The sequence below is a fragment of the Orcinus orca genome, chromosome 11, assembly GCF_937001465.1.
Source record: "Orcinus orca chromosome 11, mOrcOrc1.1, whole genome shotgun sequence".
In the NCBI taxonomy this organism is placed as follows: domain Eukaryota; kingdom Metazoa; phylum Chordata; class Mammalia; order Artiodactyla; family Delphinidae; genus Orcinus; species Orcinus orca.
Genome location: NC_064569.1, coordinates 41,621,878 through 41,643,840, shown reverse-complemented (window position 1 = coordinate 41,643,840; position 21,963 = coordinate 41,621,878). Strand labels below are relative to the sequence as shown.

Below are 21,963 nucleotides of genomic sequence, written 5' to 3'. Positions count from 1 at the left end.
CTAGTTCCCTGACCAGGGATCAAACCCAGGCCCCCTGCACTGGGAGCACCGAGTCTTAGCCACTGGACCACCAGGGAAGTCCCAAGGAATTCGTTTTCTTTTTCATTTAATAAATTTATTTATTTTTGGCTGCATTGGGTCTTTGTTGCTGCACGCGGGCTTTCTCTAGTTGCGGCGAGCTGGGGCTCCTCTTTGTTGCGGTGCACGGGCTTCTCATTGCGGTGGCTTCTCTTATTGCGGAGCACAGGCTCTAGGCGTGCAGGCTTCAGTAGTTGTGGCACATGGGCTCAGTAGTTGTGGCTTGCGGGGTCTAGAGCGCAGGCTCAGTACTTGTGGCTCACGGGCCTAGCCGCTCCGCTGCATGTGGGATCTTCCCGGACCGGGGCTCGCACCCACGTCCCCTGCATCGGCAGGCGGACTCTCAACCACTGCGCCACCAGGGAAGCCCGGAATTTTTGTGTGTGTGTGTGTGGTACACGGGCCTCTCACTGTTGTGGCCTCTCCCGTTGCGGAGCACAAGCTCCGGACGCGCAGGCTCAGCGGCCATGGCTCACAGGCCTAGCCACTCCGTGGCACGTGGGATCTTCCCGGACCGGGGCACGAACCCGTGTCCCCTGCATCGGCAGGCAGACTCTCAACCACTGCGCCACCAGGGAAGCCCTGGAATTCATTTTTAATAGGGCCATAATTTACTGGCCCGCTTCATAGCCCAAATCTGTAAATGGAGAAACTTGAGGTTTACCTTCCTGAGGTTCTCAGTAAGCTACATTCTAAGTCTTCCCTCTCTCGGATTCTACCTCTGTGCTTCCCTCTCTCTGCATCTGATATCTAGATAACGTGTTGAAAAGGGGAAAAGAGGAATTATTTTTGGTTCAGCCACAAGGAGAAGAGCCACGTGATGCCAGGAATAGGATGCCTCTGTTCTTCATGTCCCTGTTTCTACAAAACTGCAGTGGAAAGCCTGGCCTCTCGGGAGTCTTCCCTGAAAACTCCTGAACATAACCAAAGTCGAACCAGCAACAACGTAGTCTTGACTTCTGCCACATTTCTGCCAACAATATTTTAGTTAGCAGACTAACTAAAATATCTTTCCTTCCAGATTTCAAGACTGGTCTTTAGAAAAATAGTTATTACCTGGTAGAAAGGATTTGAATTAAATTAATGGATCTCAACCTGGGGGCCACAGGTGGGCTTTGGTGTTGGGGGGTGGTGCCTGTGACCTTTCATCTGATTCTCAAAAGGATTCAAAACCTTCAAAAGGTTAAGAACCACTGAGCTAGCTCAACCAGAACCAAGAAAAAAAAAGGCAAACATTTTAGAGAGACTGTCAATCAACTACCTCTCAACCACCCGCGGATTCCTTTTTTTTTTTCTTATGAAGTTTCTGTACTTTTTTGTTTGCCCACATGTTTAGACGTATCTTATCTTACCTTTGACTTTTTTTTTTTAACAGCACCTGCATAAGCTTTCACTGGGATTTATGTTTGAGAATGATCTCTGAATATATATGTAGTAGATGTCTACTGGTTCTTATTCTAGTGAAACAGACAGCAACAGAATGTGATAGACAGTGATTATTAAAGTTCAGGCTCTTAAATTTGTCTGGAACACTGGACTAGTTAACTGGGTAAGGTCTCTTCTGTGATTAAATAATTCCATTAACACAGTAACAATAAAAGTACAATTCTTCGAATAACATCCCATCAGCAAACCATGCGACAGGAAGCCTAGAAATCATAAGCAATGGAATGATGGTGAATGTTAAAATTACTGTAATTCCATGAGGCTAGGAAGCAAGTGATTGATATTCAAAGAGACAGCTAGCTCCGTGACAATTCTTTCAGATATTGTAAGATCCAAGTGATTCTTAAGCACGTGCTTTTTCAAAGCATGGATGGAATGGGGGCCGCATGCCTAGCAAGCACTGTCAGAGATACTGCTAAGGACCAAAGAGCCATTCCAGAGAACGTCTCCCAGGACAAACATGCGGAATGCAAGGCCATATCCGCTGTGCTGATGCCGCTTTAGAATGTGGTGGACAAAATGAATGGAGGAGAGAGAGGAGATGAGGCAAAGTCAGTCTTGTGTTTAAATTTTCTCACCTGGAATTACAGAGATAGTTTTCAAAGCTCGCAGAACCCTGAATGTTCTCAGCGCTGAGACATTGCCCAGGTCCACAAACTCTGTCACATATCTGTAGTAAGGGAGGTCACGCACAGACACAAATGACAAACACGGACACAAACACAAACACCGAAGGAAAAAAACAAAACCACAACAAAACAAAAAGTACAATACGTCACGTCAGGGCCCTAACCCAACACCTAACACCAACCCCGGGCCGTCTTACCTGGGATTACCGAAATAGTTTTCAAAGCCCTCAGTACCCTGAAAGTGCGCAGAGCTGAAACATTGCCTAGGTTTACAAACTCTGTTATATACCTGCAGAATCAAACCAAAGTTAACTTGTAATGGTACCACTGGGCGAGGGTTTGAGCACGGGGGTAAGAAAGGGTCTTATATACAAGCTATGATTTCATTTATTTCCTTGAAAAAGAAAAGTTTCAAAATATAAACATTTAAGGAACACATTTTTTTTTCAATTGGGCAAGGAGAATTCAAAAGTGTATTTGAAAGAAGTGATACCACCAGAAGGTTCCTAGGGCTTCCTTTCTTCCTCAGCATTGTGATGTGCAGATCCCAATCAGAATGACTACTTAGTCCATTCATTTTTTTTTAGTAAAAAGGAAGGCCAGGAGGTATTCAAAGGCTTATGTCTCCAAGTTTTATGAACAATTTCTTAGGAAAAGGAGACAAATTTCTGCAACAGGAGTCTCATAAAAACAAACCTACATTCAAGTAACTCCCTAGTTGATAATGGCAAAAATGCCTAAAATCTCTGCATAAATGACTTATCTAAGAGTTGTATGCATATCTTTGCAGTCATGCCTACAGATGAAGTTTTAGCCCGTGACATACAAAAACAGGGCTCAGGAAAAATCTAGATCATGGGATCAGAGCCAATATTGTGTTAAGTGCTCATTTAAGTGCCCATGTGGCACTGTGGCACTGTGTTAAGTGCCAATATTGTGTTAAGTGCTCACCAGCTCTGTGCCTAGCAAGGACACTTAAATTTTAAATGAACACCAATGTGTATTCATAATGCTGGAAAGCTAGAAATTGCCTTAATATAACAGAAAGTCAAAGTTCCAGTTTCAAATATTCAATGCATATCATTCATTCACACTTTACAGTTGAAATACATTTTTCTATCTGATGTTCAGACCCATACATACACAAATGCACTCAATTTCTTACACGTCTGTGTGCATACACATAAACACACACACAATCTATACAACACACTTAGCCCCTACCAAACCACAAAGTACTTTCCCAACCTGAAAATAAAAATAAAGTCTGCTATAACTCTTCTATCACCAGCTAAACTTCCCAAAGAGATACATTTTCATTGTTAAAACAACACAGATTACCCTAGCATACCAATGTGGGGTTACACTGCTCCCTAGTAATAATAGTTTGAAGCTCTGGTCGGTAATTCTTTACGAAGTGACCAGATTGGATACACTTGGCTCATGTTTTGACTCTAAAATATGCTCTGAATTCCGCAACATCTGGATAGCCTCATGAAATTACATGTGATATAACATACCCAGGACACTGAGTTCCAGCCTAAGGTTTACACCTAAAAAATCTGAGGTCTTCACTGAGGCCGCCTAGTGATAATTGTGCGACCCCGGGTCAATGCTGTAGGGGAAAATAAAATATGAGGGAGTGTCAATGGGAAATCACTTCCTACTTTCTCTCCCAGCTGTCAAGCCTCTGCTCACCATCTCCCATATATACATGCTGTCATTTCCTGAACCACAAGAGGCCCTCATAAGCAAGAATCATAGGCATAAGTCCATACCACCTTACACGGTTATCCATTAATTCCTCATACAACTAAGCCCACAAACTCACACTTACAAACTGTCATACAAACACACCCAAGAGTACAACCACACACACATAATCACCCAGAACACCAATAAAGTAAGCAGAGAACTTACGCCATCATGATGACACTGAAATCTAACCAGTTCCACGGATCCCGTAAAAAGGTAAAGCCATCTATGCAGAAACCTCTTGCAATGATTTTCACTAGTGATTCAAATGTATAAATCCCTGTGAACGTGTACCTGTCAAAGAAATGGATATCTTGAGGTAATTTCTGAACAGACAGAAACTTTAAATGAATCTTTTAAGATAACACTTGCCGACGGATGGCTTCAACTAACAGAGACAAAACAGAAAGAACACAGCCAATGCAGCAGAAAGGAAGTGAGGAAGAGAAAGGGATGCTTCAAATGAAAATTACTGAAATGCACAAAGCAAGAACTCTGGAATGTGGCACTGGGCCCTGACGGGTGTTGCAAAGAAAAAACTCTGTATTGCCATCTAGCACATGATCATTTTGAACCAGGCGAGGAGGCCCCACAGTTAATTTTAACTTGAGACAAGTCAACAAGAAAGGGAAAGCTAATGTTGGAGAAGAAGGCAGTATCATCAGGAACTGAGGGTACAAGATGGTGATGGGGCAGCAAGTCAAAGCACTGGCTGACACAGGAGAGGGCAGAGGTGATGAGTAGTAACTTCCAGGGCATACTTTCTCTTTCTAGAGTTGACTTCTAAGGATAGTTCTTAAATTCCACACGTATCCTCACACATCTTTGTGACATGAAAAGTGGGCAATAATTTTCTTCCTTGGTGGATAAGCTGTGCAGTGCAAGATTCAGTGACTAAAAATACTTAAAACAAGCTGGCAGAAAAATAAATAAATGAGCTACTTACTCCACATTCTTCGACCATTCGGGAGGGTTACTAAAAGTCATGAATACACAGTTGGTCAAAATAGTGCACATAATGATCATGCTAAACACTGTAGAAAAAAGTCAAGGGAGAATATACAAAATCTGGCCAGTTTTTATCCTCAGGAAGCAAACACACATCGCATTGGGTATCACAGGAATTAAATCAGTAACCTGAAAGGAGACAAAGCACAGAGAGGAGGAAAAGGCGAGGTGATAATGAAAACTGTGGTCATCACCACGAACAGAGAGCGCCACCATGTGGACCCACACCTGGCCAGAGAATGTGAGTGGACACAGCAGCATGGCCACTCTCTTTCTTTCAAAAGCACTGTCACTGCTCTACTCCTTTTGGATAAACATTTCTCCCTCTTACCACTTATGCCTCTAAATACCTCTCTGCCCAATAACCAGAAATCTTGCAGTCCACCAGATGCCAAAGTCATCAGGTGAGAAAATAAATTAAATCTAATCTATATTATTCAGTAGTCATTTATTGTTAATTATCTTGCATTACCCGTTATTTGGAAATGTGCATGTCATTAATGATTTTTCTTTTTTTTAATAGTCTTCCAAAGGTCTGATTGTTCTTGTGGGGCAAGGCAACAGTCAATGTACGCTGAATTTGTCCAATCTGGGAAACCAGTTATGGTACATTGGGTAAGGATTTTAAGGACATCTGCACCACCGTACTCCTAAGAATTAGGTAACGAGGCAAATTCATCTGATCATTCTGAAAGTGCCTGGGAATGTTTATGGGTAGCAAATCATTCTGTTGCCATTTTAATTCCATCCAGGATCTCTCTCAGCCCTTCCTGTTCTTGTCTACTGAGAAAAATTAAACGGCTTCAGGTCAATATGAGTTACTCGAACTCAAACTGTCACTTTAATAAGCACAGAAGCCATATCTCATTTGTTGCTAATTCACTCTCTCTTGCTAATGGCATTCACTATCTTCATTCTATTAGTGGAGTTTTAAAAAGAAAAACTACTTCTTACAGCTGGATTTTTTTCTTCACTACAGCTGTATTTTTCTTCAGGGAATAACAACATGTTCTGGCTAGAAGAGAAAAAACACCATCTTCTGATCCAGCAAAAAGGGAAGTCCATTGTGAGTTATTTATTTACTTATAAACCTTTAGATTTCAGATCTATGTTGCTTGTAAACCAAAGATTCCAGACCAGGTTGCGAAGTTCTTACTGTTAATAAAACGTGCAAAAGCTCAGCAAACCTATTTACAAAGTAGCAACTGCTGGTTTCCTCATCCTACTTGGAGGGTACAAAAACCCTGAAGCATGGGACTAAGTACTGTCAAATTGAAGGCCAACCATGAAAGTTTAAAGTCACTCTGCAAAGTTGCTAACCCCATCACATAATTTGTCATCTGTCATATACTCTCCTATATTAATAAGACATAAAAGTCAAGCCACATGAATAAATGGGCATTTTCTGTTTAAGGGGAGCAAAAACACCAAAACAGATTCATAGCAATCTTGCAATCTAGATCTAAACCTCTGTACCAAGGAGGCCATTTAATCTGAAAAACTATCCTAGATACTTTCTAAGCTCACTGTTCAAGAAATCAAAAATATTCAAGGCAGATCTCTAAAACACTCATTCAATTATTTGTAACTCAAGAAGTAGCCTTTCAAAAATTCTAATATGGACTTTAATATATAGGAAGCTGAACAATCTTGAAGTCTGAGTGCTTTAAAAAGTAAGACTTCAGTAAAAGGTTACCATCTTCATTTGTTGCTCTTAACGATACCCACAAAATTCCAGACTCCCATGACATCATCCTAAGAAAAAAGAATTTGCTGCAGCTCAACTCAGGATTCAGCAGAAGTCACTCTTAAAACTTCTAACTGGTGGGATAGTCACCTACACTATTGGTAAAATACTTAATATACAATCAAGTTGTCCACATTCAGAAACACACACCAGCGACCATGCAACTCCTGCACGCACTCCACATTTGCAGAAAAGGATATGAATGTATCAAAATTTTAATAGCTATTCTTCGTATCAGGTTAAAAGGACTTAAAATGTACAAGGCAGGCGTGGCACTAAATCTGAAGAGAGTTTTCCCTCTGTTTAATACTACAAAGGTCTGTGGAAAAAGAGAGAGAGAAATTATTAAAGCATGGGAATTAATCATCACATGAAACAACATTTTTCTAGGCAAGAAATAAACTCAAATGTACTTGTAAGTTTTACTTCCCAGTTTGGTGTCTAGGGCAAGAAACCTTCAGGCAATATTAAGGCAAGAGAAACCTCTTTCCCTCACCTCCCTCCCCCCTCCTTGCCCCAGATTACATTACAAATAGATGACACTATCTCAGCAGTTTCACAGAATAAACTTTCCTTTCAGAAACAAGACATTTGAATTATACATAAACTATTTTATGCCAGCTCTGGACAAGATACTTAAGTTTATTTTTGTTTCCCTTTTTTTTGTTTTTTTGCGGTACGCGCGCCTCTCACTGCTGTGGCCTCTCCTGTTGCGGAGCACAGGCTCTGGACGCACAGGCTCAGTGGCCATGGCTCACGGGCCCAGCCGCTCCGCGGCACGTGGGATCTTGCCGGACCAGGGCACGAACCCGTGTCCCCTGAATCGGCAGGCGGACTCTCAACCACTGCACCACCAGGGAAGTCTTAAGTTTATTAATTTAGGATTCATTCACTCAACAAATATTTACTCAGTGCCTACTATATGCCAGGCAACGTTCTAGGTGCTTGGGAAGTATCAGTAAACAAGGCCACCCTAGTGTGAGGAGCTTATACTCTAAGGGGGGAGACAGATAATAAATAAAAAACATAATGAGTAAGTAAATTACACCAAATGTGATAAGTGCTATGGAAAAAGGAAGAAGATCAGGGAAAGGAGGCTCTAGAGTGCAGGGGTCAGGGGATGGGGTGAATGGAGAGATGACAGGTTTGGTGGTTTTTTTTTTTGAAGTATAGTAGATTTACAATGTTGTGCCCATCTCTGCTGTACAGCAAAGTGACTCAGTTATACACATATACACATTCTTTTTTTTTTTAAATAGTCTTTTCCATTATGGTTTATCCCACGAGATTGGCTATAGTTCCCTGTGCTACACAATAGGACCCTATTGTTTATCCATTCTAAATGTAATAGTTTGCATCTATCAACCCCAAACTCCGAGTCTATCCCTCTCAGGTGGTCAGGGTAAGCCTACCGAGAAGAGAGATTTGAGCAAAAACTCAAAGGAGGTGAGGAGGGTTCTTCATTCCGCCAGTATTTACCTACCAAGTCTACTCTGTCTGGCTTTTAAGAGCCTCCATTATCAGCCTTGCCAAAATCATTCCTGGCATGAATCCTCCTGTCTTGCCAAACCAGTACAGGTTATAGTCATTTAAACTTTGGTCTTGGCTCTCATTGCTCATCCTACCCAGAATGCCTTTTCCTGTCGCATGACCTCAATTCAATTAAAATCTTTTTGAGCATGTTTTGTGCCGAGCATTGTGCTAAGCTCCTTGGATACAAGATTGAATAAAATTGTACTTTTAGGGAAGACATATATGTGAACTAGTAATTATGATGCAGGGTAAATACAAAGTTCAGTAACAAAAATATGCGTAATGTATGAGGCAGCAGGAGAGAGAGATTTTTCCCCCATTGGGTGGGAAATGCAAGGGAAGAGAGTGGGTTGCGAGGTGTTCACAAAGGCAGGTAACTAAACATTTGGAAGGGGTTTTAAAGGACAAGCGGAGATTAAGAGAGATTAATTGGGCAGATAAAGGAGGAAGGGTTGGCAAGGAAAGGGACCAACATAGGATTACAAAGGCACAGTAGCACAGAACTGTGGGTGTTTTCAGGGAATTGATAAGTAATTCAGTGTTGATGGAGGATAAAATAGAGAGGGGGAGCAGCAGACTGTGAAGCTGGAGAGAGATGTAGGGGCCTACCAGACTGAGTTCCTAAGGACACAAGGTCAGTGGCAAGTACACAGCCCTAGCATCTCACCGTGCAGGCGAACAAAGCAAATGGTCAAATGCTAGCCATTTTAAGTAGGCTTTTGGTTTTGTTCTGTTTTTTAATTTAAAGCAATACACGTTCATAATCATTAAAAAAGGAAGAGAGGGCGGGCTTCCCTGGTGGCGCAGTGGTTGAGAGTCCGCCTGCCGACGCAGGGGACGCGGGTTCGTGCCCCGGTCCGGGAGGATCCCACGTGCCGCGGAGCGGCTGGGCCCGTGAGCCATGGCCACTGAGCCTGCGCGTGCGGAGCCTGTGCTCCGCAACGGGAGAGGCCACAGCAGTGAGAGGCCCGCGTACCGCAAATAAAAAAAAAAAAAGGGACGAGAAGACAAGTTCCATCTCATGACCCAACGATAACCTTTGCTGCTTGTATATCTTTTCAAAACTTTTCTGTATTAATATAACATAAATATGCCTTAAAAAGACTCTCCTTCTCTCTCTCTCTCAAATGGGATTCTACCATAAATACTCTTCTGCACCTTGCATTAAAAAAATGAACCCTCACAAAGAAAAGCCCAGGACCAGATGGCTTCTCTGATGAATGCTACCAAATGTTTAAAGAATTAACACCAATCCTTCACAAATTCTTCCAAAGAACAGAAGAAAAGGGCACACTTCCCAACTCATTCTGTAAGGTCAGTACTGCCTTGATACAAAACCATACAAAGACATTACAAGAAAAGAAAACTATAGACTAATATCCCTTATGAATATAGATACAAAAAGCCTCAACAAAGTACCAGCCAACAGTATCTGGTAGCATATAAAATAAGGATTATACACCACGACCAAGTGAGATTTATCCCAGAAATGCAAAGATGATTTAACATATGAAAAGCAATCAATGTAATACAACATATTAATAAAATAAAGCATAATTGCTGCATGATCATCTCAATAGATGCAGAAAAAACGTTTGACAAAATCCAATACCCTTTCATGATAAAAACATTCAACAAACTAGAAATAGAAGGGAACTTCCTTAACCTGATAAAGGGCATCTATGAAAAATCCACAGCTAACATCGTTTTTAATGTTAAAAGACTAAAAGCTTTCTCCCTAAAATGAGGAACAAGGATTCCACTCTCACCACTTCCATTCAACACTGTACGGGACGTTCTAGACAAGCCAATTAAGCAAGAAATACTATTTCTATTTGCAGATGAAATGATCTCGTATATGGAAAACCCTAAGGAATAGATACACACAAAACTATTAGCGCTCATAAACAAGTTCAGCAAGGTTCCAAGACACAAGACCAACATATAAAAATCAGTTGTATTTCCATATACTAGCAATAAACAATCTGAAAATGAACTTAAGAAAACAATGCTATAGAGCGGCTGGGCCCGTGAGCCATGGCCGCAGAGCCTGCGCGTCCGGAGCCTGTGCTCTGCAACGGGAAAGGCCACAACAGTGAGAGGCCCGTGTACGACAGGAAAAAAAAAAAAAAAAAAGAACACAACGCTATGGGGCTCCCCTGGTGGCTCAGTGGCTAAGAATCCACCTGCCAATGCAGGGGACACAGGTTCCAGCAGCCCTGGTCCAGGAAGATCCCACATGCCAAGGAGCAACTAAGCCCGTGTGCCACAACTACTGAGCCTGGACTCTAGAGCCCGCGAGCCATAACTACTGAGCCTGCGAACCACTACTGATCCCGCACGCCACAACTACTGAAGCCTGTGTGCCTAGAGCCCGTGCTCCGCAACAGGACAAGCTACCGCAGTAAGAAGCCCGCGCACCACAACGAAAAGTAGCCCCCACTCGCCGCAACTAGAGAAAGCCCACGTGCACAGCAACAAAGACCCAATGCAGTCAAAAATAAATTAAATAAATAAATGTTTTAAAAACTATAAAAAGCAAAAAAGAGAAAGAAAACAACTCCATTTACAAGAGCATCCAAAAGAATAAAACACCTAGGAATAAATTTAACAAAAGAAGTATAAGACTTATACACTGAAAACTATAAAACATCATTAAAAGAAATTGAAAAAAACATAAATAAATGGAAGGACATCTTGCACTCATGGATTGCGAGACTTAATATTGTTATGGTTCAACGCAATCTCTATCAAAATTTCAACTGCCTTTTTGGGCACAAACTAACAAGCTGATCCTAAAATCTGTATAGAAATTTAAGGGAACCAAAATAGCCAAAACAATCTTGAAAAAATAAGGACAAAGTTGAAGACTCGCACTTCTCCATTTCAAAGCTTACCACAAAGCTATAATAATCAAAACTGTGGTACTAACATAAGGATAGCCAAACACATCAATAGGATAGAATTGAGAGTCCAGAAATAAACCCATACGTCTATAGTCAATTGATTTTCGACAAGGGTTCCAAGACGATTTAAAGGGGAAAGAGCAGTCTTCAATAAATGGTGCTGGGACAACTTGATAACCACATGCAAAAGAATGAATCTGAACCTCTATCTCACACCCGATATGAAAATTAACTCAAAATGGATCAAAGACCTAAATGTAAAGGCTAAAACTATAAAACTCATTGAAGAAAACATAGGTGTAGATCTTTATACCTTTGGATTAGGCAATGGTGTCATAGGTGTGACAGCTAAAGCACAAGCAACCAACGAAAAAAATAGATAAACTAGACTTCATCAAAATTCAAAACTTTTGTGCAGCAAATGACACTATTAAGAAAGTGAAGACAACCCAAAGGATGGGTGAAAATATTTGCAAATCATGTATCTAATAAGGGTTTAGCAGCCAGAATAGATTAAAAAAAAAAAAACACCTACGACTCGACAGTAAAAAGACAAATAATCCAACTTAAAAATGGGTAAGGATTTAAATAGACATTTCTACAAAGCAGATATACAAACAGCCAATAAGCACATGAAAAGATATTCAACATTATTAGTCATTAGGGAAATGCAAATAAAACCACAATGAGATACCTCTTTACATCCACTAGGATGGTAATAATTTAAAAAAAGAACATGGAAAATAACAAATGCTGGCAAGAATATAAAGAAACTGGAACTCTCATATATTACTGGCAGGAATATAAAATTGTTAATCCACTTTGGAAAACAGTTGGCAGTTCCTCAAAAGTTAAACAATGAGTTACCACATGACCCAGCAATTCCACTCCTAGCTATATATCCAGGGGAACTAAAAACAGGTTCACACAAAAATGTATACATGGATGTTCATAAAAGCACTATTCAAAATACTGCAGAAGTGGAAACAACCCATCAGCTGACAAACAGGTAAACAAAATGTGGCATATATCCATGTGACAGGATACTCTCCAGTCTTAAAAGGATTGAAATTCTGACATATGCTACAACATAGATGAACCTGGAAGACATTATGCTAAGTGAAATACGCCAGGCACAAAAGGACAAATGTTATATGATTCCACTTATCTGAGGTATCTAGAATTAGCAAATTCATAGAGGCAGAAAGTAGAATAGAGTTCATGAGGGGCCTCAGGCAGGAGGACTGGACAGTTATTGTTTAATGGGCAAAGTTTCTGTTTGGGATGATAAAAAAATTTGTGGACATGGATAGTGGCGATATGGTTGTACAACATGGTGGATGTATTTAATACCACTGAATTGTGCACTTAAAAATGGTTAAAATGGTAAATTTTGTGTTATGTATAGTTTATCACAATAAAAATATATTGACCCTTGAACAACATGGGTTTGAACTGCTCAGGTCCACCTGTACGTGGATTTTTTCAATAGTAAATCCCACAGTGCTACACGCTCCACAGTCGGTTGAATCTGTGGCTGCGGAAGCACCGGTACAGAGGAACCGCAGACACTAAGGGACCGCAGGTGTGGGGGACACTGCATGTTTGGAGGGCTGGCTAGAAATTATATGTGGATTTTCAACTATGCTGAGGGTCCATGGCCTTAACCCCTGCATCGCTCAAGGGTCAACTGTACATTATTACCTGAAAAGTGCCCATTAAGGTGTTATTGATACATTTTTAAAAATCAGTTTTATTACAAGCCAAATAATAGAATTAAGAATAGTCATAGCTAAAAGTGGTTCCCAACCCATTCTGAACTTCAGAAAGATTTAAGGAGCTTTCTGAAAAATAAGGACATCTGGGCCAAGAAAAAAAGAAAGAGAATTTAAGTGTTTATACATGCTACAACATGGTCTTGCAAAATCCTGAAAAGAGTTCAGACACAAAAGGCCACGTGTTGTACGATTTCGTTTACGTGAAATGTCCAGAACAGGCAAATCTTGATGGAAAGTTGGTTAGTGGCTGCCTAGGGCTGGATGGAGAGGGGATTAGGAACTCGCTGCAAATGGGTCTCTCTAGGGTGATGAAAGTGTTGTGAAACTAGATAGTGGTAATGCCTGCAAACCTTGTGAACAAAAAGCCAATGAATTGTACACTTTAAAATGGTGGATTTTCTAGCTTGTGAACTGTATCTCAATTAAAACAAAACACCACAAAAACACACACAAAACTGAACCATGTAAGAGGTATAAGACATATAAAAAGTTCTAAAGAACGATACCACATTTATGCACCCATCAGTTAGCCTAGGAAATAACGCCTTACCAGTACTGCTCCTTTCTGTCCTCCTTTCCAAATACACACTCTCCTTCCCACAGAGGTCAGCGATATTTTGAATTTGGTACTGAGGTCCCACCTTTTGTGGTATATTTCCAGTTACTCTGAGCTCCCCCTTTTCTACACTCAGAGTTTGTGTCTTTCATTATTCTCCCAGCTCTTTTTGTACCCTCCCCTCCACCCTCTCCACCTACTCCTAGAACTAAGTTTCAAGCTCTTGGAGAGCGGGAACCAACCTCACTCCTCCCACTGCCTCCCACAGCTCCAATATAATGCTCAGGCCAAGCACTCCCAATAAACGGTTGCTGGCAGATTTTTCAAAGTTCCTGTCTCCTCATCTTCTGCTCTTTCCTCTCCTAATCTGACAGAGCCACACCGGTCTCTCCACAGTAGAAAAGCAGTGCTGGTACTGAGCCATATACATCCTGGAAGTGCTCAATGCACCATCCCCAGGGTGAGAATGCACTGCAATAATATTCTTCCTGTACTAGAAGGGACTGGTTCCAGTGGGGCACGCTGCAGGCAAAGACTAATCCTAAAAGCAAGAGGAAGTAGTAGACTTGGGGTTAGGCTGAAAGAGGTCAAGGGCTGAGCTACCGGCTCTTCCATATTTTGGCTTCCCAAAGAAACAAAGAGCCCTGCACTCTCTCAAAACCCCCTCTCTGAAGTACTTGTACTCCTCTGTGTTTCTATAGCAACCCCCTCTCTGAAAATGCCAAGCCTTTTAAATAACCTCCTCATTCAACCTCATAATATTCCCGTGAAGTATGTGTGAAGGAGGGATTATTATCCTCTATGCATCTCACAAAAGCTCAGGAGAGGGACACCACCTATCAGAGGTCAGGCAGCAAGGAGCAACACATTATTCCAAGTTTAGAGCCTCTTTACAGCTCCTATTGTGCCGGATTGAGAGGCAGTTCAATGGGAACATGGCAGAGAATGAACCTGGTGTGGGGGGTGGAGTCTCCGGTGAATGAGAACGTTGAGCCCCTGGGGTACGCTGCACAAAAGCCTCAGCAACAAGGGAAGAAGCACTGGCCCATGCCCCAGGATCCAAAACCACCAGGCTGGGCCTTTCCAAAGTCACCTACCTGCCTTAGAAGAAGACAGGCAACAGGGTTGTTAAAAGTTAACAAACTCTGCACCTTCCCAATTTCTCATCTCGTAGTTTGGTCATGATGGAAAGATAGGTCTAGAGGGACCACTGAGGGTGTTTCCTATCTCAGAATCAGAGCCTGCACAGCACCTGGCATGGAGCAGATGCTCGATAAATGCCTGTTGCTTGGTGACTGAACAAATGCTTGTATGTCTGAGGTGAGGGAAAAGGAGAAGAGGAAAAGGAAAAGGAAGACGTTAGGAAACTGAAGTTGTTAGGCCTTGGTTGAAGAAGAACTAGGAGGTAGCTAGGATTCTGAATGAGTACAGTGCTGAGTTGGCAAGAAAGAGACTGATGATCCTGAGGGAAACTAGGTCTTTTTAGTGAATTTTAAAACGATGGTTTTGTAGGTATAAAGGCTTCCTTATGGACATTTTATGTGTGAAGGAGAAATTTCACCATTAATTTGGATACTGAATACTGTATACAGAATAGTTTATCATCACTCCTTTCTAAATATTTACACCCTCTATCTTTATCAAGTATAAAAACAGGAGATATTTTTTCTATTCAAAGAGAAATAAACATCTAGCTTTCACCAAACCTCCAGAAACGAAGGTGAATCCTCCATACTTCAAGCAGCAAGTTGTATTACAATAAAACATACTTTACTGTTAAAATAATTAGATTTACATATGCTTAATTCATATGCAGTTTTTCAAACTTCATCTTTTGCATAAAGCAAGATGCTGTTTGGACCAACACAAGTTCTCAAGGCTTAGGAATCTTTTAACACTGGGGCTTGCAGTGCTTATCTGAGAGACAGAATAATATATATCGGGGGTCAGCAAACCTTTTCTGTAAAGGGTCAGATAGCAAATATAGGTTCTATGGGCCATACAGTCCCTGTTGCAAAAACCTGCCATTGTAGTTGCAAAAGTAACCACAGACAATACGTAAACAAATAAGAGTGGCTGTGTTCAAATAAAACTTTATTTACAGACAAGGAAATTTTAATTTCATAAAATTTTCACATATCACAAAATATTATTATGCTCTTGACTTTTCCCCAACCCTTTAAAAATGTGAAAAACCTTCTCTTTTTTTTTTTAGCCACACCATGAGGCTTGTGGGATCTTAGTTCCCCAACCAGGGATGGAACCTGTGCCCCCTGCAGTGGAAGCGCGGAGTCCTAACCACTGGACAGCCAGGGAAGTCCCGTGAAAACCCTTCTTCTTAACTCATGGGCTGTAGAAAAGCAAATGGCAGAGTTGATCTGGGCCAGGGATCAAGGTTGGCTAATCCCTGTTATGTACTAACACCAGTTCTGACCTAAACCAGACTGGTTGCTTAAGAATGATCTGATCAGCTTTAAAAAAAAAAAGCAGATTCTCAAGGCCCACCTCAGAGGTTCTGATACACAAGCTGCAGAGGAATCTGTGCTCATCAGGATTTGAGAACTGCCACATCACCTGTCAGGTATTAAAACACATAGGTTGTCCTTCTTCACCTGCCTCTACCTGGCTATGTGGCCTGGGGGAGCCCCTGCAGCTCTCTGGATCTCCTTTTCCTCATCTCTAACATGAGAGAGGGGCTGCCTGACGGGCGTACCCAGGTCCTTTCCAGCTCTGCAATCTGTGAGTCTACAGTTTGCAAAATGCACAGAAGCATCCAACATTCAGTGCAACAAAGCAGCAAACCGTACCTTTGAGGAGAAAACCTACTATTATTCATTCCTTCACATTACATCTTGCTAGAACTCTCCTGAGTTACTTATTTTGCTCCTTCAACTGAAACTCTGTCAAGTCCATGGTCAACAGTGCTTAATACTATCCTGACAACTATACTTATGTGGGCAGAGGGCAGCATGGGGCAGAAGGGTACCAGACAGAACTGTACCACAGGCTGCTTTTTCCCTGCCCTATATCCCCTACTTATACCCCCTGTTCTTAGCAGGACAGTGACTATGGGAGAGAGAATGGATAGGGATGACTGGTGATGGGTTGGCTTTTAAAAAAATATATACAAAAGCATTTTAAAGTCATACACATGGCTGATTTAAATGTCAGTCATCATTGTTAAACTGCTGGTAAGAATCCAGAAAAGAAGATTCGTCCCTTATTCGATGCTGTGCTCCAACACCAGATCCTTTAAAGCTCAGGAGGACTGGGAAGGACAGCAAGCCTTGGATTCTTACGAGAATATTTCTTAAGCAACAGTCACTTGGTACTCATGAAGTCCAATAATATTCTACCTAATCTGTCTTAAATTAGATCTTTGTGAAGTAAATGAGTTAAAAGGGAAATTGAAATTGAATTGTGGCTTATGGCCCAAGGGAAAATATCAGTTTATAACAACAGCCACTGAATGTGTGTGAGCACAAGGCCCATTAGCAGCGGTGGAACAGCTCTTCACAAGTTACGGCATGGAGTATTAACAAATGTGTCATGCCGGCATAAGATGAGCCTTCTGAAAAGCACAGGTTCGGGCTTCCCTGGTGGCGCTGTGGTTGAGAGTCCGCCTGCCGCTGCGGGGGACACGGGTTCGTGCCCCGGTCCGGGAAGATCCCACATGCCACGGAGCGGCTGGGCCCGTGAGCCATGGCCGCTAAGCCTGCGCGTCCGGAGCCTGTGCTCCGCAACGGGAGAGGCCACGACAGTGAGAGGCCCGCGTACCACAAAAAAAAAAAAAAAAAAAAAAAGCACAGGCTTTTCATTTCTAATTAGCAATGTGGGGATAGAGCACACGATGGGGGAGCTTTGCCATTGCTAACGCAGGGTAAGAGATATGCTCTTCCGTCTACAGTAAGGAGCAGGGACATTGTGCAAGGCCAGGTGCGAGCGCATTCACGGTCATGCCAAACAAATCCTAGCACACTGCAAACACAATACAATAAACGCACACAGTTACCAAAGTACTGCATGCAGCCAACTCCTGAGCATTTCCCCACCCTCACCCCAGGACTGGATTAAGCTTTTTAGCCATACAAAATGTATAAATTAAAGTAATAAAGGGTGGGTACATATGAAAGGACATTACAGGGAGGAGTACTCAAGGCAGGGGTGGAGTATATCACAGAACAGAAAGCTTCTTAGGGAAAGGTTTATTACCCAGCTCCTGGTTTGCTGTGGGACACAAGGCCCAGGAGAGCAGTTCTCCACCCAACCAAGTTCTCCCTCCCCTGAGAGGTCATCATTTCAGTTGGGGCGAAGGTAACCCGCAGGTATCTGATGGCCTTCCAGCTATAATGAACACCTAGGGGCTCAGGGATTGAGCTAATCTACAAGGGGGCAGTTGGCTCCATCCGGCTCTAACTGTTATCGACACTGATTTACGACCATCTCCCCAGGGTTTGGACCCTAGATCCTAACTGTTTTGACTTCCGGAATTGCCTGACCCTCTCATTGTTAGCTGACTTCTAGCCTTAAATTCTTGTCTGCTAAACCTAATATATACATATGTACCTTTTTCTCCCAGACATATGTCACCTCTTCTGAACCAGGCAACTAGCTAATTTGACTTACAACAGTTCTTAGCTCTTTCCTGCCTAACTATAAATTCTTAATTCTGGTACCTTCTACGGGGGCAAATCCTCTCTGCCTATTGGTTTCAGAGTGTGCACGCACAGAGAAGGACTCTGCTACCCAATAACAATACAAATACAGCTGATCTGAAGAACAGCTATAACAGTGATAAGAGCAGTAGCCAGCTGTCCACTAGTCAATGGCTACAGTTTTTGGCATTCGCTTCTAAGTAACTATACAGCCAGTACAGCAGGCAACAAATAAATGTCCTTTCAAGTTTTCCCTGTTTTACTACAGAAAAAACGTAATGCTAAATCTAAACAGATTCTACCTCAGACTAGGAAGCTGTTCAGAAATAAATGACCTGCACTGTCAAAATGACTTACACCCTGCTGAAAAGGAGTCCTGATGCCTTTCTGAATGCTAATCTGCTCAGTGGGTCCCTCAAGTAAAATTACAATTATAGTCCCAGTGTGTCCCAGGAAAGGCTCCAGCAAAGGCACAACTGCCTGAATCCCCAGAGTGCCTGTGTCCTGGTGCCCAGCTGAGAAATACTGAACTAAAAAGCAGGACATCAGGACACAGGCAATTTCCTTTTTTTCATTTAGGCTCATACTTCTGTTTGAACTATATATTTAGAGCCCTCATCTTCCAGGTCTCTATTCCACTACACTGAGGGGTGAGCAAGACAGACCTCCAAATCCCATATTTATATTCCTTTTATTCATTGATAATTGTACCTATGAGTCTGTTTGAAGAGATAATAACATTTAGCATGTATTAAGCAGGTACTATGCGGCAGGCACCCTACTGAGATGCCTTATACAATACCTGTCTGTCTCACAGCCACCACTCGATGAGGCAGGGACATTTTATAGATGATGAAATTGTAGCAAGACCACAAAGTTGTTTAGTGGTAAAACTTAGAACTGAACCAAGGCAGTCTAACTCCAAAGCTTATCCCTTTTTCCTTTATAAATTTATTTATTTTATTTATCTTATATTTGACTGCGTTGGGTCTTCGTTGTTGCGCACAGGCTTCCTCTAGTTGCGGCGAGCGGGGGCTTCTCTTGTTGCGGAGCACGGGCTCCAGGCGCACAGGCTTCAGTAGTTGTGGCTCGCGGGCTCTAGAACGTAGGCTCAGTAGTTGTGGCGCACGGGCTTAGCTGCTCCGCGGCATGTGGGATCTTCCCGGACCAGGGCTCGAACCCGTGTTCCCTGCACGTTCCGCGGTGGCGGATTCTTAACCACTGCACCACCAGGGAAGCCCCAAAGCCTACACTTAATTATCACACAATACTGCAATTTTGAAAAAGCTTCAAAACTACTTATCAAGTCTAACTCCTCACTTTACAGATAAGAAAGCAAGCACAGAGCGCTCTGCCCAAGCTGAGACCACAGAGGTGGGAACAGGAATAGAAGGGTTCCTCAGAGTCCTGAACTCTTTTCAGCACACCAGGTCATCTGGTCCAAACCTCAGGCCAATGAAGAAATCTTTTTTACTTAATACCTTTAACTCTGGCAAAAAAAAAAAAAAAAAAAAAAAAAGCCCTTGCGCATGCCACAGAGTTCACAGCAGCTATTTATGGTATTTTCCCAAGCTAAGCTCCATGCAGATAATGCTAGCACCCCATCTGTCTGTGGCTTTGCTGTTTCCCACTGCTTCTGCATACACTTCCTCATTTGGTTTGACCTTATAACCCCATGCCCTTCAACCCACATTTGGAGCAGCTGACACCCCCTTCCTGCCCACATCCTGGTCACAGGAAGCCACACCTGGCAGAACAGCAGCTGCTTCAGCTCTGAAACAGCATATGCTGCTCCCCAAGGCAGGGCGGCTCTGAACCTCCTACGTGGCCACCCCGCCTCACTGCCCTTCAGTATGAGCTTGCTTTTGATCTCCTTCCCCCTTCCCCTCTTGGGGGTACCCAGCCTGCAGCTGCTCCGGGGGTAAAGCAAAAGGCAAAAAGCAGGTTTATTACGTAAATGCCTCTCTTCACTGTACTCATATTCTAGAATTTATTCTCATTCTCCTTTCTCTTAGAAAGCAGCAGAGGAGACTGGTTTAGAGGCTTTAAGCCACAAAGACCTGGATTCAAGGCCCAGCTCCATTGCTTATTAGCTGTCATGATTTTAGGCAACCAACTTAGGTTGCTAAGGCTAAGTTTTCTTATTGATAAAATAGTGATAATGAGTGACAGCACCTACCTTATCAGATTATGAGGATTAAGTGCAAATTCACAAAAAGTCCTTACTACAGTGCCTGGCACAGAAGAAGGACTCAACAAATGCGATTACAATAACGCTGCTGCTGCCACACAGATGCTGCTCTTCCTTCTGCAACTTGGCACCTCAGGCAGGGTAGCAGGAGGGGACTAAGGGGTAATATTCAAGTTACTTAGTATTCACACACTTGACAGAAACCAGTAGGACACTTGTGCATAAGCTACTCCAAGAGTCCAAAGTCACTAGGACCAAAGTCACAGTACAGCTGCACTGGCTCAAAATGGGCCCCAGAGGTTACTTCAGACCTGAGAACTCTGGAAGCAGGAGAAAAAAAAAAACAAAAAAACTGCTGAATGCACACAGTGGGATCCAGCCTGCCTCTCTCCTTTATCTCCCTTCTTACCAGACCAAGCCCCATGCTCCAGTCACAATGAAACTCATGGTTTTAAACACTTCAACGTTTTGCACGCCTCTCTGTCTTTTCATGTACTGTTCTTTATACCCAAACTACTCTTTCTTCTCTTTAACAGATGAAATGTTTTTTAACCATACTTTAATACTTCAAGGTACAGCTCAAATATCACCTCCTCTCCATTCAACTCTCTCAAACAGAATTATCCTTCCTTCCTGTGTGTTCCCACAACACTTCTGTTAGAGCACTTAACATAGTACTGTCACTCTGTTTATACATCAGTAACTCTCACTGGACCCTGAGATCCTTAAAGGCAGGGGTGTATCTCCAACTACTGTGACTTTCTTAGCTTAGCAAGCAGAAGATGTAATATGATGCCCATCTGGTACAAGGTAGACAGTTCATACCTATTTGTTGAATGTATGAATGAATCTCTTAGTCATGAGGCAATGATGCAGCTAAAATCAACTAACTTATAACTATATCCAACTTTATGCTAGGTGTCTAATCGACCTTTTCCACTCTTTCGCTCATCCACCCATAAAAATTTATTAATTTTAGTTTGAAAAGTCTTTTCATCTTTTCTACATCTTAGATACCATGCTGAAGATATGATATGCAACAAATGAACTAAAAAAAACCCATACTATATTCATATTGAGGCCGTGCAAAATGACAGAAATTATCTAAAAATGATAGTAAAAAACAAAACCCCAAAATCATCCTGCAATATACTCTATAGAGACAGCATGATATGGTAGAAAGACCATGAGCATTAAATTCACATATCCCGGGAACTGAAACCCGGCTTTACCACACACTAGGTGAGGGAATTTCAACAGCAGAGTAACATTTCTGAGCCACAATTTTTTCCTACTTGTAAAAATGTGCAACATTCACTGATAGCTTCCTAAGTGATCCTCAAGGACTGCAGAAAACTGGAGAGTCAATAATGACACCTAGAATTTGGGTGGTATCCTCAACTAAAGTAGCAGATGGAGTAAGTAGGTTTGAGGGGAGAAAACGAGTTCAATTTTGAATACACTGAGTTACCTATGGGAAGTCCAGGTAGAGATGCCTGGCAAGACACTGAATATTTAAGGAGTGCTCTAGGCTGGAGATACAGATTCATGTGAGAGAATGGGTAAGATCAGCCAGGGAGAATTTGCCAAATGAGAGGAACACAGGCCAAGGACTGAACCTGTGGGAATGTCAACATTTAAAGGAAAAGTGGAAGAAATGAAGGAAAGAGAAGGAACAGTC

At 42.2% G+C, this 21,963-nt stretch overlaps 1 protein-coding gene across 5 annotated transcripts in view; it reads right to left on the bottom strand.

The window, feature by feature from the left end:
- SCN8A (sodium voltage-gated channel alpha subunit 8) overlaps positions 1-21,963 on the bottom strand; it is a 177,551-nt gene that overhangs the window by 85,783 nt on the left and 69,805 nt on the right. For 3 of the 5 annotated variants that reach the window (XM_049694090.1, XM_049694088.1, XM_049694092.1), the window contains exons 3-6: positions 6,865-6,982; positions 4,855-4,945; positions 4,074-4,202; positions 2,103-2,194 (exon numbers count right to left, since the gene is read on the bottom strand). In XM_049694090.1, the coding sequence (XP_049550047.1) occupies positions 2,103-2,194; positions 4,074-4,202; positions 4,855-4,945; positions 6,865-6,982 (430 nt within the window). Of the gene's footprint in view, positions 1-2,102; positions 2,195-2,350; positions 2,443-4,073; positions 4,203-4,854; positions 4,946-6,864; positions 6,983-21,963 lie in introns of all 5 variants that reach the window. The other 2 variants (XM_049694089.1, XM_049694093.1) reach the window with 1 other exon arrangement.